A 19,387-nucleotide genomic window follows, 5' to 3' on the forward strand; every position below is an offset into this window, starting at 1 on the left:
TAAAAAAAACTCAATCAAGTTAGTGAGACATGATTTTCCATGCATAAAGCCATGTTGATTATCCCTCATTAGTCCTTGCCTTTCTAAGTGCAAGTAAATCCTGTTTCTCAGAATCCCCTGCAACAACTTACTCACTATTAATGTCAGGCTCACCAGACTATAATTTCCTGCCTTTTCTTTACCATCTTTCGGAAATAATGGTACCACATTAGCCAACCTCTAATCTTCCAGCACATTGAAGGTGTGATACTCAATTCCAAAACAAGAATCTTAAATATAGCCAATGACTGGTGTGAGGGGAAAAGTTGGCTAAATTTTGTCTAAAGATGAAAAATGATAGCAGTAAATAAAAAGTGGGAACAGCGAATGAAGAATTTCAAGATGTTCAACAGAATATGTTCCTATTTCTAAGAAGAAAACACCTCCAATGAGAGATCATCTGTGGCTTGAGTAAAGTTGTGCCTAGACTAAGGAAAGAGGCATGTAATGTTATGTAATATAATAGTAGAGCTAAAGTTTGAGATAGTTTTAGAAACTTGCAAAGGAATGTAAGTAATTAAAATATCAACTGGGCAAAATTATGACATATTATGACAAAATTATGACAAAATTATGACAAATTCACTGTAATGTGATTGATGAATTGGAGACACTGTTTCTAAAGTGCGAACTTTTAAAACGTGTTGGCTGTAATGTGATTACATTGCCAACACTTTAGATGCTGTTTCTAAGCATAACTTTTTTATATTACAAGGTTGCTCAAAAACGCAACCATTGTGTTATAGAAGAACTGATGACTATACTCTAGAGACTAAAAGCTGACAAATCCCTTTGACCAGATGACCTAAGATTTATGAAAGAGATAGCTAAGATGTACTATAACAATTTTCCAAAATTCCCTAGATTTGAGAATAATCCCTGCAATATGATTTTAGCAACATTAGCATTGCCTTTCAAGAAAGGAGGGAGAAAAGAAAACTGGGAACAACAGGCCAGTTAGTCTAACATCACATCAGTAACTGGAAAAATGGTGGATTTTTTTTATTAAACAAGTCTTAGCAATGCTATGATTGTACTATGATTGTCAGATAAAATGAAATTGGCTTAATGAAAGAGAAGCCATGTTTGACAAATATCAGTTTCTGAGCACATAATTTGTATACGGATATTAATGCAGATAATAACACACCACACACAACTTTAAAATGCAAGATACAGTCATGTGGTGTTAGGAAGAGGAATATATTGAATGGATGGTTCCAGACTGAGAAAGCAAAGAGTACATGTGAACAGGACATGTTTCAAGTTTGCAGATTGTGTCTAGGAGAATGCCTCCAAAAATTAGTGCTGGAGTTTCATTCATTTACAATTCTATGTCAGTGATATTGAAGAGAGAGCAAACGAGCATAATTTATCTACATTTGCTAACAATCCAAAGCTTGTGTGAATGTTAGCTGTAAGAAAGACAGGGGTTGCAAAGATGTGGTTAGGTTAAGTGAATATGGTGGAAGGCTTACCCTTGAAATGTTGACTCACTCCCACTCTTCAAATGCTGGCTGACCTGCTGTGCTTTTCCAGTGCCACTTTTCTCTACACTAAGTGAATATGCAACAAAGTGGCAAATGGAGCATTATGTGGGAAAGTGTGAAGTTGTTAACTTTGAATCTAAAAATGTACAACAAAATAACAGAAAACAGAAAATAACAGATTTGTTTAAGCCAGAATTAGATCAAATATGCTACATCAAGAGGGGCATTGAAGAAATGAGACTTTCATTTTTTGGCAATAGAATGGCAATAGAAAAAGGGAATTCAATGTGAATAAATGTCAGATGATGCATTTGGGCAGGACAAACAAGGCAAGGGAATACATGATGAACGTTAGGACCTGGGAATCACTGAGCATCGAGAGGATAGTTGCTATGCATGTATACTGGTCCCCTGTGATATCAGGACACGTGTATATAGTGTTTAAGAAAGCATGTGGTGTACTTATATTTATTAGCCAAGGAATACTGTTATGAGCAAGGAGTTTATGCTGGAACTGTAAATTATTGGTTTGATAATGGCAGAGCATTGTGTGCAATTCTGGGATCCACATTATAGAAGGTATATGATAACACTGGAGAGGGTGCACCTGAACTGGAGAGTTTCCGTCCTGAAGAGATTGGACAGACTGGTGTTTGTTTCCTTACAGCAGAGGAGATTGAGAGGTGACCCGATTGACGTGCATAAAATTGAGGGGCAAACTTAGTAGATACTAAGAAACCTTCCCCTTAATGGAGACATCAATGACCAATGGTCATAGATTTAAGACAAGGGGCAGAAAGTTTAGAGGAGTTATGAGGCAATGCTTTTTCACCCAGATGGTGTTGGAAATCTGGAACCCACATAAGGGTGGTGGATTCAGAAACCCTCATAACATTTAAGTATTTTAGATGTGCACTTGCAATGCCAAGGTATACAAGACTATGAGCCAAGGGCTAGAAAATAGGATTAGAATAGTTAGGTGGTTGTGTCCGTGCCAATCAAAACCAATGGGCTGAAAGGCCTTTTTCTGTGCTGTAGGTCTGTCTGTGACGCTTCTAACTGTTTAGTAAGTAGGTTGGGTGGATTTGATATTGAGGTTTCATGTTACCACAATGATTCAATTTCCTTTGCCTATCAGCTCTTTGACTTTGACATTGAAGTGAAACCACTGTTGGAGGTACTGGTGGGAAAAACTATTGAACAAGCTCTACTAGAGGTTATGGAGGAAGAGGAACTGGCTCACCTGCGCGCTTTGCAACGTGACTTTGAGGAACTTCGCAATGCTGAGCTCGCAGAAGTACAACGTATGGAAGAGAAGGAGAGACGACACAGAGAGGAAAAGGTATAGGTCATTCCAATATAAGATTTATTTTGTGAAATACTTTTTGTTTTCACTCTACAAGATGGTGTAAAAATTTCTTTCCAGTCAATATTATATTAGCTATTTTGACAATTCTTAGCGCCCTTCCAGAATCTAATTTTTAAGGTGCTCTCAAAAGAGGACTGGAAAATTCCTGAAGCACAGCTTGAGTGGATCACACTGTTTGTGAGGAGCAAACAGCTGCCACTGAGTGCTGGTCGTGAAGGGAATGAATGTTCAAACTGTTGAATAGGATGCTAGTGTTGCGCCTGCCGCAGTTTAACTCCCATCTAGCCAAGAAACTGAAAGTCGACACTTAATAGTAATAAATGATAATATTTATATATTTAACACAATATTATAATAACAACATACACTACAAGCTAACAATTTATACTATAAATCTAAAAAACTATCTTGTACTTTAACTTAATGCTGGTTGATCATATACAACCACACTAGATCTTGGCCTAGGCAATGATCTTCTCCTGGTGGTCCTTGGTTGTCTTCCCTTTAAACTGGTTGGTCTAGAATTAGCGCCCCTGAAAGGTGGTGTTGCAGCGATTCTTATACTATGAAGCGTTCGTGCCTTTTGGGAAGATCTTCGCTGTCCACCAATAGATCGATCAGGTCTCGATCACCCTGATCAATTGGAACCAACCAGATGTTGACATATCAATGGCAGGATGGTCCTTGGGCATCTATTCTTGAAGATGTTGAGGGCACGTAGGTCAGATAGCCTTTCCCAGATAAAGGTCTGGTAAAAATCTCAATGTTTCTGATTGTCCTGGGGATGGCATTCCAGTCAACTCCATTCAATTCAAATTGAAGTGCATATTCTATTTTCTTCAGTTGCTGAGTCAATGGTATACTGTCTGTCTGTAGTTGCAAGCTGTCTGGATTCATCAGTTTGTTTGTTAATTTCAGTGTCTTTGAGCACATTCACTTTTGGCTAAGACTTGCCTCAATTTCCCAGCATGCCTCAGTTATTGTCCCTTTTTTCCCTATGTCCACCATTCAGAGCAGCCTTTCCAGCCACAGTCCCTTCTCTTGATCCTAAGCGTGACATGTGATGGATCACATGATGACTGGCAAACTTCCGTGTACCATAACTGTTAGGGCAGCACAGTGGCTTAGTGGTTAGCACTGCTGCTTCACAGTGCCAGGGACCCCGGGTTCGATTTCAGCCTCAGGCCACTGTCTGTGTGGAGTGTGCACATTCCCCCTGTGTCTCCCTGGGTTTCCTCCAGTTGCTCTGGTTTCCTCTCACAATCCAAAGATGTGTGCAGGTCAGGTGAATTGGCCACGCTAAATTGCCCATGGTGTTAAGTCGATTAGTAAGGGTTAAATGTAGGGGAATGGGTCTGGATACGTTACTCTTCAGAAGGTCATTGTGGACTTGGTGGGCCATATGGCCTGTTTCCACACTGTAGGTAATCTAATGGTGACTGTATGATCATCCACTTAAACAACTAAACTCTTACAGGTAGCATATTGGAAAATCACATCTAACTAGGAACAATCAAACATGATCAAACTATATCCAAATAGAATATCCAAATTCGGACTTAATGGCTAATCAAGCAAGCATGGTAGATTAGAACTATAGACATTGGAGAAACCAAAAAAAAAAGAAAATCAAACAAACATTATAAAACCGGAGCAAACAGAGATCAAGCAAGGGTCACTGTGTACAAATGAACTAATAATCCAGAGAACATTTTATACAAACAATAGGATAAACGAATATTTGAGACTAAACAAATATATATTATGTCACTATAGTTTTTAATAAGCTTGTGGAGACCATGAGTTGAGTGAGTCTCTATGTTCAGTCTCTGTGATAATTGTCTTCTCCACCAGGCAAATCTGACATTGAGGATGGTGAGGTGTACCAGGGTGACCAGGATTAACAACACAGACAGATGTGACACAAGGCGGACCCAGGGATGGATTTATACATTGGAGCCCCAGTTCCAGAAATCCTCCCAACACCTTTTATGAATCTCCCGGGGCATCGCTGTCAGAGTTCCAATCCATTTTTTGGGCCATTTGCTAAGCATCCTATCTCGGGGCACCTATTGTTTGAGAATCCTCACCCATGATTTCTATGCTCAGGTAGCAATCATCTGAGCTCTCATTTGTTTTCTTATATACTGCCGGCTGGTTGTTACACCCAAATTATACTTTTATTGGGGTGTACCCATAACACACCATCCTCGCATTCGCCTGCGTCCAGTGAGCCAAACCATAACCTGTTCAGTGTGTTTCTTGTGTGTTGTTTTTCGGGATAATGATCCCGATGAAGTAGATCTTGATTATGTTCCATGTGGTCATAGTTGTCCTGGGCTTGTTATCCTTATCTAATATCTAAATAGTTTAGAACAGGTGTAGTGCATTCACCCTAAACTTCCTCCACTTTTTTGTTAAGGAATGGGAACCCCATATGGAATGTTAATTTGAGTTTCGGTGACTGGTAAATTCCAACCTCGGTTTCCAGTGATGGGAATTTGTAGGTTTAAACGGCCTGAATATGGACTGGGTGTAAAAAAAACAATTGAAATGAGGCAATCATTATGGCCAACAAACTAAATGTGAAGAAGTGGTCATTGTGACCCATGAATGAAATATGAAGATAAGACTACCCTAGACCGTTGACGATGGGGCAGATTCTGATATGGAGATTATATCCAATGAACGACCAAATATAACCTGGTTAATCCCATCATTGCACACAGGAATTTGAGTTGGTCCTACTGGGACTATAGAGAGGTGTGAAAGTACATATCAGTTCAGACCATCAAACAGTGACTTTGTGCCTTGGGTGGCTGCCAGAAGCTGTTACATCATCTGGATGAATGGTTTAATGCATTCATTCAACAGGCTCATCAGTTTGTCATCTTCTGCCTGGGGGCTTGGACGTAATGTATCCTCCCCATTGCCATGCCCATGGTCTATCACTCCCTCTAGTGGTGGTGCCCTAAATGTTGGACATTTCATTCTGACGACCTGGTTCAGTTTGTTTTTCCCTGGTTTGTACTAATCTTTTAGTATTGTTGTATAACCATGTTGTGGATATGCCATCTGGGGTCGGAGTTATCAGGGAGTAATTGGAGAGTTCTGTTGGGAGTATGTAACACATCCATGCTGTCAGTCACTACCAATTTGTTCCAATCTGTTAGAGTCCTCAGCAGTTAGCAATGCTGCCTCACAGCACCAGGGTCCCAGGTTCAATTCCAACCTTGGCTGACTGTCTGTCTGTGTGGAGTTTGCACATTCTCCCAGTGTCTCCGTGGGTTTCCTCCGGATCTCCGGTTTCCTTCCATAGTCCAAAGATGTGCAGGTTAGATGAATTGGCCATGCTAAATTGTACATAGTGTTAGGTGCATTAATCAGAGAGAAATGGGTCTGGGTGGGTTACTCTTCGGAGGGTCAGCGTGGACTTGTTGGGCCTAAGGGCCTGTTTCCATGCTTTAGGGAATCTAATCTAATCCATTAAGTCACTGAGATCATTTGGGAGTCCCTTAGGCATTGAAGCTGCAGTCAGTGATAGGGATGGGGGAGTATAAATTTTGTCAGGAGTGCAATCTGACAGACGATATGTCAGGGGTTTCCTTGGTCTGGGCTAATCTTGGTCTTGTCACTTGCTGTTGTCACAGTGTCATCCACCATACACATCTAAAGGTGGTGAGAGCAGCTGTGTTAAGTGCCATAGGCTTTTAATTTGTTTACATGGTACCAGCTGGTCTTTCCTGTGACTAGTAGAACCATGTAAACTGAAGGGCTTGCCTTATCCACCACAATTTGGGGACTTGAGTATTTAGATTAGATTCCCTTCAGTGTGGTAACAGGCCCTTTGGCCCAACAAGTCCACACTGCCCCTCTGAACAGTAACCCACACAGACCCATTCCTTACCCTCTATTTATACCCCGACTAATGCACCTAACACTATGGGCAATTTAGCATGACCAATTCACCTGGCCTGCACATCTTTTGGATTGTGGAAGGAAACCGGAGCACCGAAATGCATGCAGACTTGGGGAGAATGTGCAAACTCCACACAGACAGTCACCCCAGGTGGGAATTGAACCCGGGTCCCTGGTGCTGTGAGGTAGCAGTGCTAACCACTGAACCACCGTGCTGCCCCGGCTGGAGAGGAATTTGTGAATTGTGTAAAGGAAATTTTCTGATTATCTAGTCTAAATGTTCTTGAAGTCTTGCTGCATGCAGACTGCTTCAGTGTTTTAGGAGGTGTGATTTTTACTGAATATTTTACAATCATCAGCAAATATCTCAGTTCTGATCTTCTGATGCCAGAAGGTAATTTAGACAGCTGAAGATAGTCAGTCCAAAGAAAATGCACTGAGGAGCATATATAATGATATGTGGTTGAAATAGAAATCTAGAGACTGAACATGAGAAATTCCAGCTGTAAAACTTGAAGTTCACCTAATAAATTTGGAGTTAAGTTGTTTGTCTCAGGACTACAATCCAAATGTTGCAATCCAAAATCCAACTGATTCACTCCTATCCTTCATGGTAGGAAATTTATTACACAGATCTGCATGCAGCAGAAGTATCCTAAGTGTAGCTAAGTAATCACACAATTAAGGCTGTAAAGCAAACTTTTGTATCCAGTTATGAATGGTACAATAATTGAATAAATAACCACAGGAGAATACTTCACAATAGCAACAAATTCATGATGGTTGGCAACACTTAAACTTCTATGAAATGCCTAACATGTTTCTCTGTTAAAAGTGCCATAAAAATGTGATTTGTCACAAATTACAAATAATTCTGAAGTAGTTATTGAGTTCTATATTAGCTGCAAAGTTTTAATTTATGTAATAACAGTCTTTACAAGACTGGATGTTGTACATGTGGATAATCACCACAGTGACAATGAAAGTTCATGGAAGAGTAGAGTGGTGTATTGTACCTCAGCATAATTTTGCTTAAAGATAAGTGAAGTGAACCAAGTCAGGGTTCCTGGCATCTCCGAAAGTATCATTATGGGGCCATTGCTGGAGATTTCCTGGCTATGATTCAAAAGTCAAGAATGGGATAAAATAAGGGCAGGTCCACTCAGTTGGACAGAAAAAAAAAAAGAGGTATTGGAAGAACATAATGCTTCAGTAGCTACAGAACGTGCAAGAAGGACCAGCAAGGCTAGTGCATCTTGGTAATAGTTGCAGAAGATGTTATTTATGATTTTGATTGGACCCATTTTTGGGGTAGAAACCTGATGCATGTAACAGCAGTCCTGTAGCTTTCACCTTCTACGCAGCATACTTCATCTGAGGTACCGGATAAAGTAAGATATCCTGTTGCTGGTCTTCAACCAACGAGGTTCTAACATGATACTGAGAATTATGCAGAAGTAATTCTAGTTTTCTCATTTTCAGTTCATTACCACTGCTTGCGCTAATGTGTATCTTGGGGATAGTGAGGACTGCAGATGCTGGAAAGTCAGTAGATAAAGTGTGGAGCTGGAAAAAGCACAGCAGGTCAAGCGGCATCAGAGGAACAGGGGAGTCAACGTTTCAGATCAAAACCTTTCATCAGTCCTGATGAAAGGTTCTAACTTGAAACATCAACTCCCCACTCCTCTGATAGTGTTGACCTGCTTTGCTTTTTCCAGCTCCACACTTTATCCACTTTATCTTCCATATTGTCAACTCACCTGGTTAATAAATGTTAATCCACTGTAGTTCTTTGATAGTACAATAACTGTGGCAAAGATAGTCAATATATTTATCAACTAGTACAGTACTGATGTTTCATCAAGTAATATTTGAGTACTATGTGGTATTTTACAGAAACGTCGCATGGCACAACAGCAGGAAGTGCTAAAGAAGGAAAAGGACACTTCAGATAAGATTGCAGCCCGTGCATTTGCCCAAACATATTTAGCTGACCTAATTCCTACAGTTTTCAGCACTCTTCGGGATAATGGTTACTTCTATGATCCTGTGGAGAGAGGTTTGCCTTTAACATATTTTATAGTCACACTAATCTTTGCAAAGAAATGTTGCTTAAATTTATTCTTCTAACAAATAGATTCAGTTTGGGAATTATTAATCTCTTTACTTTGTTACTCCTTTTGCATCTTCCCTTCCTGTGAGTGCCCTCCCTTATTCTGTTTCTACTGTTTCTCCTTCCCCCATACTGAAACTGGCCCTCCCTTTATTTCACTGACACCGCAAATGCTCTGCTGTTCCACATCCCATCCCCGCCATAAAAACAAATTCTCATTTTCTATCAAGTATTGTACTATGTTTCTCATCAGGATGATGTATTCACTGCTTCCATCTTCTGCCTATGTAATGAGTACCTCTAATCATTGGTGATGTTAACTATTTAAAATTATTTTCTCTTTTATTTTAAGCTGGTATAGGCCATTTGGCCCCTCAACCTTGCTCCAGCATTCAGTAAGATCACAGCTGATCCGACATTCCTCCTCGTCGACATTCCTCGACTTTCTCTCCCCTTTCCTTGCAACCCTTAATTCCCCTAACCAATCAAGAATCTATCCACTTTGGCCTTGAATATACACAACAAGTCTGTGCACACATTTCTCTGTGGCAAGAAGTTCCAAAAATGCTCAACTGTCTGAAAGAAGAAATTTCTCAGTCAGAACTCAAGATGTGGTCTCACGAGCACCTTGTACAGTTGCAGTATGGGTGGCCAACTCTCATACTCCAACCCTCTTAAGATAAAGGCCACCATAATATTAGTATTCCTAATTGCCTGCTGTGTGTTTTGTGTTTTGTGCACAAATGCCCCCAGGTCCCTTTTGTTTTTCAGCTTTCTGCAGTATTTTTCTCCATTTTAAATAATACTCTGTTCTATGTTTTCCCTTCCAAAATGAATACCTTCACATTTTCCCACATTATACTCCCAACTGCATACTTTTCGTCCACTTACTTAACATATTAATATCTCTCTGTTAGCTGTCTGTTTCCTTCTTACAACCTGTCCTATTTTTGTGTCATTTTCAAATTTGACTACAGAACATTGACTTCCTTCTCCAAATCATAAATATATATATAGTAAACAGTTGTTGTTCCAGCACTAACCACTGTCGAATCGGGGTGACCAATCTAAAGAAGGACCCCTGATCCCTACTGTCTATTTTCTGCCTATTAGCCAATTCTTTATGCATGCCAATATACAACCTCCAACTCCATGAGTTCTTATTTTATGACTTAATCTTTTGTGAGGTATCTTGTCAATCGCCTTCTGAAGTCCAAATACAATACATTTACTGGTTCCCCTCTATCCATTCTGGTTGAGACTTCTCCATAAAATGCTAATAAATTATTCAGACATCATTTCCCTTATACACTTAATTAGATTATGATTTTCCACATGTTCTGCTTTTATTTCCTTAATAATTGATTCCAATACTTTCCCAGCACTTGATGTTTGGCCACTCGGCTTATGTTTACCTACTTTTTGCCTCCCTTCCGAATGAGTAGAGGTGTCACATTGGTACTTTTCCAACATCTGGTACTTCTCCAGAATCCAAGGACCTTTGGATCAGAGAAGGCTGAGTGGTGATGTTATTGAGGTATACAAAATTGTGAGGGGTAGAAGATAGAACCTGTTTCCCTTGGCAGACAATTCAAAAACCAGGAGTCACAGATTCAAGCTAAATGGTAGAAGGATTGGAGGGGATATGAGGATAAACATTTTCATGCAACAGTTGTCTAGAATTTGCTGCCTGAGTTGCTCGTGGAGGCAGAGACCTTAAACTCCTTTTTCAAAAAGTATAACGATCTGCAACTAGATCAGCAGGGCTATAGGTTGTGTGCAGGAAGATGGGATTAGAAAGGGCATCTAAATGTCTTTGAATCATAGAGTAAAGAGATGTACAGCATGGAAACAGACCCTTTAGTCTAACTCGTCCATGCCGACCAGATATCCTAATCGTATCTAGTCCCATTTTGCCAGCACTTGGCCCTTCCTATTCATATAACCCTTCCTATTCATATAACCATCCAGATACCTCTTAAATGTTATAAGTGTGCCTACCCCCATCACTTCCTCTGACAGCCCATTCCATACCTACACCATGGAAAGGTTGCCCTTTAGGTCTCTTTTAAATTTTTCCCCTCTCATCCTAAACCTATGCTCTCTAGTTCTGGATTCCCCCACCCCAGGGAAAAGATCTTGTCTATTTATCCTATCCCTCATGATTTTATGAACCTCTTTAAGGTCACCCCTCCGCCTCCAACGCTCCGGGGAAAACATCCTATTCAACCTCTCTGTGTAGGTCAAATCCTCCAACTCTAACAACATCTTTAAATTTTTACTGAACCCTTTCAAATTTCACAACATCTGTCCTATAGGAAGAGACCAGAATTGCACACAATGATCTCTCCATGCTTCAGGCTCTATGCCTTTATTCCTGATGAAGGGCTTTTGCCCGAAACGTCGATTTTGCTGCTCGTCGGATGCTGCCTGAATTGCTGTGCTCTTCCAGCACCACTGATCCAGAATCTGGTTTCCAGCATCTGCAGTCATTGATTAGGTAAAAACAATGTCCTGTACAGATGCAACGTGACCTCCCAACTCCCCTACTCAGTGCTCTGACCAATAAAGGAAAGCATACAAATGCTGCCTTCACTATCCTATCTACCTGTGACTCCACTTTCAAGGAGCTATGAACCTGCATTCCCAGGTCTCTTTGTTCAGCAACACTCCCCAGGATCTTAGCATTAAGTGTATAAGTCCTGCTCAGTTTTGCTTTTCCAAAATGCAGCACCTCCCATCTACTACTCCTCAGCCCCTTGATCTCAAGATCTCTGAGGTAACCTTTTTTGATGTCCACTACACCTCCAATTTTGGTGTCATCTGAAAACTTACAAACCATACCTCTGATGTTCCCACCCAAACCATTTATGTAAATGACAAAACGTAGTGGACCCAGCATCGATCCTTGTGGCACACCACTGGTCACAGGCCTCCAGTATATGCAACCCTCCAAACACCTCCCACTGTCTTCTACCTTCAAGCCAGTTCTCTATCCAAATGGCTACTTCTCCCTGTATTCCATGAGATCTAACCTTGTTAACCAGTCTACCATGAGGAACCTTGTCAAACACCTTACTGAAGTCTATGTAAATCACATCCACTGCTCTGCCCTCATCAATCCTCTTTGTTACTACTTCGAAAAACTCAATCAAGTTCGTGAGACATGATTTCCCACACAAAGCCATGTTGACTATCCCTAATTAGTCCTTGACTTTTTAAATCCTTTCCCTCAGGGTTCCCTCCAACAACTTGCCCACCACTGATATCAGGCTCACCAGTCTATGGTTCCCTGGCTTTTCCTTACCACCTTTCTTAAATAGTGGCACCACGTTAGCCAGCCTCCAGTCTTCTGGCACCTCACCTGTGACTATCGATGAGAGTTCTAGGTCCCGATCAGGTCCTCGGGATTTATCCACTTTGATGCGTTTTAAGACATCCAGCACCATCTCCTCTGTCATATGGATTTTTTAAAGATGTCACCATCTATTTCCCCACATTCTGTATCTTTCCAGCATGGACAAGATGGGATGAACCTCCCCCTTCTGTGCTATGTTAATTCTATGGTTCTAGCTCTGTAGCTGCTTCTTTTAGGATCCTTGGATGTAAGCCTTCAGTGGCAGAGGACTTATCTACCTTTTGGTTCCATTAGTTTGTCAAATACTACTTCTCTAGTAATGGTAATTGTACTTAAATCCTCTCTGCATTCATCCAAACTAATGGGAAGTTCCAAGTGTAATGATTGTAACAAGGTTAGCCAGCTGGACTCATAGAATATGAGTTGCCTAATTGGGGCTGTTAATGTGCTCCAATCAGAGAGGCCTTGCTAACAGCCCGTTCCATATCCGCACCACCCTCTGCATGGAAAAGGTGCCCCTTAGGCTCCCAGAAAAAAGGGGTGTCTCAGAGAAACTGCCACTCTGAGAGCTGACTGAATGAGGCAGTACTAAAGTCAAGGATAGTCCATGTGTAACTAAAGGATGATTTAGTGACAGGATACTGGCTCCTGTGGTTTATTGATGATCAGAGTAAAGACTGAAGAAGCCTGCTCGCAACAGTCCTCTTTGAGTTGGGGTAAGCATTTCTTACATCATACGTTTGTTTGGGAAACTTGACTTGTTCAACCTTGCCATCGAGGACTGAGCCCAGTATGTGAAAAGGATGTGTTATTTTTTTGGGCAAATAATATTGAGGCACACAAAAAGCAAGGAGTAATTCTCCTGACAGTCCGTGGAGCCGCAGTTTTACTATTACTAAGAGCCGGACTTTGCCTAAGGTATAAGATACTAAAACCTTTCAAGAGTTGACAGACATAGTTAAGGAATATTACAGTCCCAAGCCACCTCTAATTCTGAAACGCTATGGGCAATGTAAGAACATGGGGAATCTGAATCAGAATTTTTGACTCGGTTAAGATGACTGATAGAAGCCTATGACTTTGGTTTAACCCTAAAGGAGATATTGAGAGAGCATTTGGTATGCGGGATTAATGATGTGACTATGCAAAAACATCAACTATGCGAAGCCCAACTGGACTTCAGACGGATGCTACAACTCACTTTATCATTGGAAAATGTTGTAAGTTGAGAATATGGGTTGCAGGCTATTCTGATGGAAGTGGACATCTTTGCTGATCTGACTGAGCTTAGGGAACACCACTTGAGTTAAGACAATTGCATAGCCTCACTCCTGTTCAGAAGGACTCTACGTTGACCCACAGAAAAACCCCAAAACAAAGCCAAGCCTCAGCCAAACGGTTAAAAATTTTTTGAGGATCTGGGCCAGCAAGCCATTGTAGTTGCTGCTGGCATGTGGACTCTAGACAGCTAAAGAGTCCTACAAAACCTAAATTGAATAAAGAGAGTTCATATCCTGGAAACTCCACCTACAGCTGACTTGGAATGACTGAATTGCTGAACAACATCCAAATTAGAACCAATCAAAATAAATTATGGCTAAATGGTCATCTGATTTTAATGGAGGATGATACCGGTGTGGCCATATCAGTGGTCGCAGAACCAGTTTTTAAACAAAATTCACTCTGGACTTCAGCCCTTAAATTTGCAAAAGACCTTGCTTAGACTAAGATCCTAAACCAGGAAACCTTTACAGATTAATGGTACAACTTCAGTTCCAGTTTCTTACGAGAAGCAGCTGATGCAGTTACCAGTGATTGAAGTAAAATGCTTGAATCTGGTTGAGGAAGATTCACCTTAGTTGATTTTCAATTTTCAATTAGAAAACTGGGTGGCACGGTGGCACAGTGGTTAGCACTGCTGCCTCACAGCGTCAGAGACCCGGGTTCAATTCCTGCCTCAGGCGACTGACTGACTGTGTGGAGTTTGCACATTATCCCAGTGTCTGCATGGGTTTCCTCTGGGTTTCCTCCCATAATCCAAAAATGTGCAGGTTAGGTGAATTGGCTTGGCCATGCTAAATTGCCCATAGTGTTAGGTGTAGGGGAATGGGTCTGGGTGCGTTGTGCTTCGGCAGGTCAGTGTGGACTTGTTGGGCCGAATGGCCTGTTTCCACAACTGTAAGTAATCTAATCTAAAATGACTGCCTGAGTAAAGTCCAAGTTAAATACCTGGACTTCCAGGAAGGTCTAGGAATTATTAGAGGCGCCAGGACCACCTTTCATGTTGAGCAGGAGGCAAGACCTGCCTAGTGTCATTTGCCTTATGGGCAAAAGTAGAAGCAGAAGTCAGAAGGCCAGAAAGTTAAAGGAATCATCAAACCAATCCAATTTGTAGAATGGGCAACACTGGTCATACGAAGTTTGGAGCCCGACAGGTCAGTTTGCCTTTGTGGGGATTTTAAACCAAATGCTAAGCTGCTTTTCTCAGCTGGAGGCTCACAAATCCTCCCTCAGGGGATTTTGTACACAGGGGACCAAGTGATGTATAAAGTTCAGGTCAGGGCAATGGTCCTGAACAAGTACATGGGCCATATGAAAGGCACAAATTCACAAGCAGTGTGGGAGCAAAATATGCCCTATCCCTCAGACAGTCTGAAAGGCTACCAAAACTGTGGTTCACCCTCTCCATCAAGCGTTGATGAATCCTCAGAACTGGAGACCAACAAGATGGATGTAGCCACCTCAGCATCTTTGCAGCTGGAAGAAGAGAGTAAAATTCTATCGCGGCACTTCTGGTGCAAAAGGCAAGCTCCTGTGTGTTCCTCGCTACCCGTATTGGAAATCGAGTCCAAGGAATCTGACCCTGTCCTAAAACACCCTGAGGGGTCCAAGATAAATGATCAGCCTATGTCCTCAAACTCTGACAGGGAGGGATGTATTGATTAGAACATAGAACATAGAACAATACAGCACAGGACAGGCCCTTCGGCCCACGATGTTGTGCCGAACTTCTAACCTAGATTAAGTACCCATCCATGTACCTATCCAAATGCCGCTTAAAGGTCGCCAATGATTCCGACTCTACCACTCCCACGGGCAGCGCATTCCATGCCCCCACCACTCTCTGGGTAAAGAACCCACCCCTGACATCTCCCCTATACCTTCCACCCTTCACCTTAAATTTATGTCCCCTTGTAACACTCTGTTCTACCCGGGGAAAACGTTTCTGACTGTCTACTCTATCTATTCCTCTGATCATCTTATAAACCTCTATCAAGTCACCCCTCATCCTTCGCCGTTCCAACGAGAAAAGGCCGAGAACTCTCAACCTATCCTCGTACGACTTCCTCTCCATTCCAGGCAACATCCTGGTAAATCTTCTCTGCACCCTCTCCAAAGCTTCCACATCTTTCCTAAAGTGAGGCGACCAGAACTGCACACAGTACTCCAACTGTGGCCTAACCAAAGTCCTGTACAGCTGCAACATCACTTCACGACTCTTGAATTCAATCCCTCTGCTAATGAACGATAATACTCCATAGGCCTTCTTACAAACTCTATCCACCTGAGTGGCAACCTTCAAAGATCTATGTACATAGACCCCAAGATCCCTCTGTTCCTCCACCTGACTAAGAACCCTACCATTAACCCTGTATTCCGCATTCTTATTTGTTCTTCCAAAATGGACAACCTCACACTTGGCAGGGTTGAACTCCATCTGCCACTCCTCAGCCCAGCTCTGCATCATATCTAAGTCCCTCTGCAGCCGACAACAGCCCTCCTCACTGTCCACAACTCCACCTATCTTCGTATCATCTGCAAATTTACTGACCCACCCTTCGACTCCCTCATCTAAGTCATTAATAAAAATTACAAACAGCAGAGGACCCAGAACTGATCCCTGCGGAACTCCACTTGTAACTGGGCTCCAGGCTGAATATTTACCATCTACCACCACTCTCTGCCTTCGACCGGTTAGCCAGTTTTCTATCCAATTGGCCAAATTTCCCTCTATCCCATGCCTCCTGACTTTCCGCATAAGCCTACCATGGGGAACCTTATCAAATGCCTTACTAAAATCCATGTACACTACATCCACTGCTCTTCCCTCATCCACATGCTTGGTCACCTCCTCGAAGAATTCAATAAGACTTGTAAGGCAAGACCTACCCTTCACAAATCCGTGCTGGCTGTCCCTAATCAAGCAGTGTCTTTCCAGATACTCATAAATCCTATCCCTCAGTACCCTTTCCATTACTTTGCCTACCACAGAAGTAAGACTAACTGGCCTGTAATTCCCGGGGTTATCCCTATTCCCTTTTTTGAACAGGGGCACAACATTCGCTACTCTCCAGTCCCCTGGTACCACCCCCGTTGCCAGTGAAGATGAGAAGATCATTGCCAACGGTACTGCAATTTCCTCTCTTGCTTCCCACATAATCCTAGGATATATCCCGTCAGGCCCGGGGGACTTGTCTATCCTCAAGTTGTTCAAAATGTCCAACACATCTTCCTTCCTAACAGGTATCTCTTCTAGCTTACCAGTCCATTTCACACTCTCCTCTTCTACAATACGGTCCCTCTCGTTCGTAAATACTGAAGAGAAGTACTTGTTCAAGACCTCTCCTATTTCTTCCGACTCAATACACAGTCTCCCACTACTGTCCTTGATCGGACCTACCCTCGTTCTCGTCATTCTCAGGTTTCTCACATACGCATAAAATGCCTTGGGGTTATCCTTGATCCTATCCGCCAACGATTTTTCATGCCCTCTCTTAGCTCTCCTAATGCCTTTCTTCAGGTCCCTTCTGGCTATCCTGTATCCCTCCACTGCTCTGTCTGAATCCTGTTTCCTCAACCTTATGTAAGCCTCCTTCTTTCTCTTTACCAGACATTCAACCTCTCTCGTCAACCAAGGCTCCCTCACACGACCATTTCTTTCCTGCCTGATAGGTACATACATATCATGGACACGTCGTATCTGCTCTTTGAAAAAGTTCCACATTTCCACCACATCCTTCCCTGACAGCCTATGCTCCCAACGTATGCTCCTCAAATCCTGCCTTACAGCATCGTAATTTCCCTTCCCCCAATTATAAAATCTACCTTGTTGTGCGCACCTATCTCTCTCCATAACCAAGGTGAAAGTCACAGAATTGTGGTCACCATCACCAAAATGTTCACCCACTAACAAGCCCACCACTTGTCCCGGTTCATTACCGAGTACCAAATCCAATATGGCCTCCCCTCTGGTTGGACAATCTACATACTGCGTTAGAAAAGCTTCCTGGACACACTGCACAAACACCGCCCCATCCAATCTACTTGATCTAAAGAGCTTCCAATCAATATTTGGGAAGTTGAAGTCGCCCATGACTACGACCCTGTGGCTTCTGCACCTTTCCAAAATCTGTTTCCCAATCTGTTTCTCCACATCTCTGCTGCTATTGCGGGGCCTATAGTAAACACCCAACAAGGTGACTGCACCTTTCCTATTTCTGACTTCAGCCCATACTACCTCCAGAGGCAGATCCCCCTCAAACTTCCTTTCTGCAGCCGTTATACCATTTCTAATTAGCAATGCCACCCCCCCTCCTTTTTTCCCACCCTCCCTAATCTTACTGAAACACCTGTAACCAGGAACCTCCAACAGCCATTCCTGTCCCACATCTATCCACGTTTCCGTGATGGCCACAACATCGTAGTCCCAGGTACCGATCCACGCCTTAAGTTCACCCACCTTATTTCTGATACTCCTTGCGTTGAAGTATACGCACTTGAGCCCATCTGTGTCGGCAAGTAGTCCCTGTCAGTGCTACCTTCTCCACGGCCTCCCTACAGTCTTGGGCATCCTGACAAACAGCTAACCTACTTGCCGGATCCCATCCCCCTGCCAAATTAGTTTAAACCCCCCCGAAGAGTGCTAGCAAACCTACCCCCCCAGGATATTGGTGCCCTTCTGGTTCAGGTGCAACCCGTCCTGTTTGTACAGGTCCCACCTTCCCCAGAATGCAGTCCAATTGTCCAAATATCTGAAGCCCTCCCTCCTACACCAGCCTTGCAGCCACGTGTTCAACTGCACTCTCTCCCTATTCTTTGCCTCACTGTCACGTGGCACCGGCAACAACCCAGAGATGACGACTCTGTCTGTCCTAGCTTTTAGCTTCCAGCCTAACTCCTTGAGCTCTTGAATGACCTCCCCACCCCTCTTCCTACCTATGTCGTTGGTGCCAATGTGCACCACGACTTCTGGCTGCACACCCTCCCCCTTAAGGATTCTGAAGACACGGTCTGAGACGTCTCGGACCCTAGCACCCGGGAGGCAACAAACCATCCGTGAGTCTCGCCCATGTCCACAGAACCGCCTGTCCGTCCCTCTAACTAGAGAGTCCCCTATAACTAGCGATTGTAATGAGGGTCAGCCAGCTGGACATTATAGAATGAGGTAGGTTTAGTAAATGACCTCCGAGTAAAAGATCCCCCTAGGATCTCCCTACTCATTATAGAATGAGTTCCCTGATTTGGGCTGCTAGATAAAAAGGGGAGTGTCAGAGATACTGAGGCAGTCCTCAAGTTAAGGACTGTTCATGTGTAAATGAAGGGTGACTAGGTGACTGGCCTCTGAAAAGTTATTTCAGAAGTATCTTCCCCGATAAAGACTGCTGCAGAATATCTGTTTAACTTCTCTGTGCTTCCTTGTTCCTCATAATTATCTGCTCAGATTACTTTTCTGAGGGGAATATGTTCACTTTGCATCTGAGAAGCAGGAGAATCGACGTTTTGGAAAAAAGCCCTTCATTGATTCTCCTGCTCCTCAGATGCTGCCTGACCAGCTGTGTTTTTCCAGCACCACACTCTAATCTCCAGCATCTGCAGTCCTCACATTCATCTATGTTCACTTTGACCTCTTTCTTTTTATATTCCTTGCTAGTTTGCCTTTGTAATTTATTTTCTCTGCCTTTATTATCTTTTTAGTTTTCCTTTTGGACTCTATATTTATCCCAGTCTTTGGGGCTACTGCTGATTTTCACCTCCTTTTATATGCCATTCTTAGCCATGGTTGGTGTATAACTCTCTTAGAATCTTTCCCCATTACTGGT

The 19,387-nt window shown here is 42.6% G+C and overlaps 1 protein-coding gene across 2 annotated transcripts in view; it reads left to right on the top strand.

The window, feature by feature from the left end:
• The window catches only part of rsph3 (radial spoke head 3), an 80,565-nt gene that overhangs the window by 42,922 nt on the left and 18,256 nt on the right, over window positions 1-19,387 (top strand). For both annotated transcript variants that reach the window (XM_087991470.1, XM_043696170.2), the window contains exons 5-6: window positions 2,668-2,871; window positions 8,713-8,875. In XM_087991470.1, the coding sequence (XP_087847596.1) occupies window positions 2,668-2,871; window positions 8,713-8,875 (367 nt within the window). The remainder of the gene's footprint in view (window positions 1-2,667; window positions 2,872-8,712; window positions 8,876-19,387) is intronic.

Source organism: Chiloscyllium plagiosum, unplaced genomic scaffold (assembly GCF_037043375.1).
Source record: "Chiloscyllium plagiosum isolate Xiang-an unplaced genomic scaffold, Cpla_swu_hap1 HiC_scaffold_10, whole genome shotgun sequence".
In the NCBI taxonomy this organism is placed as follows: domain Eukaryota; kingdom Metazoa; phylum Chordata; class Chondrichthyes; order Orectolobiformes; family Hemiscylliidae; genus Chiloscyllium; species Chiloscyllium plagiosum.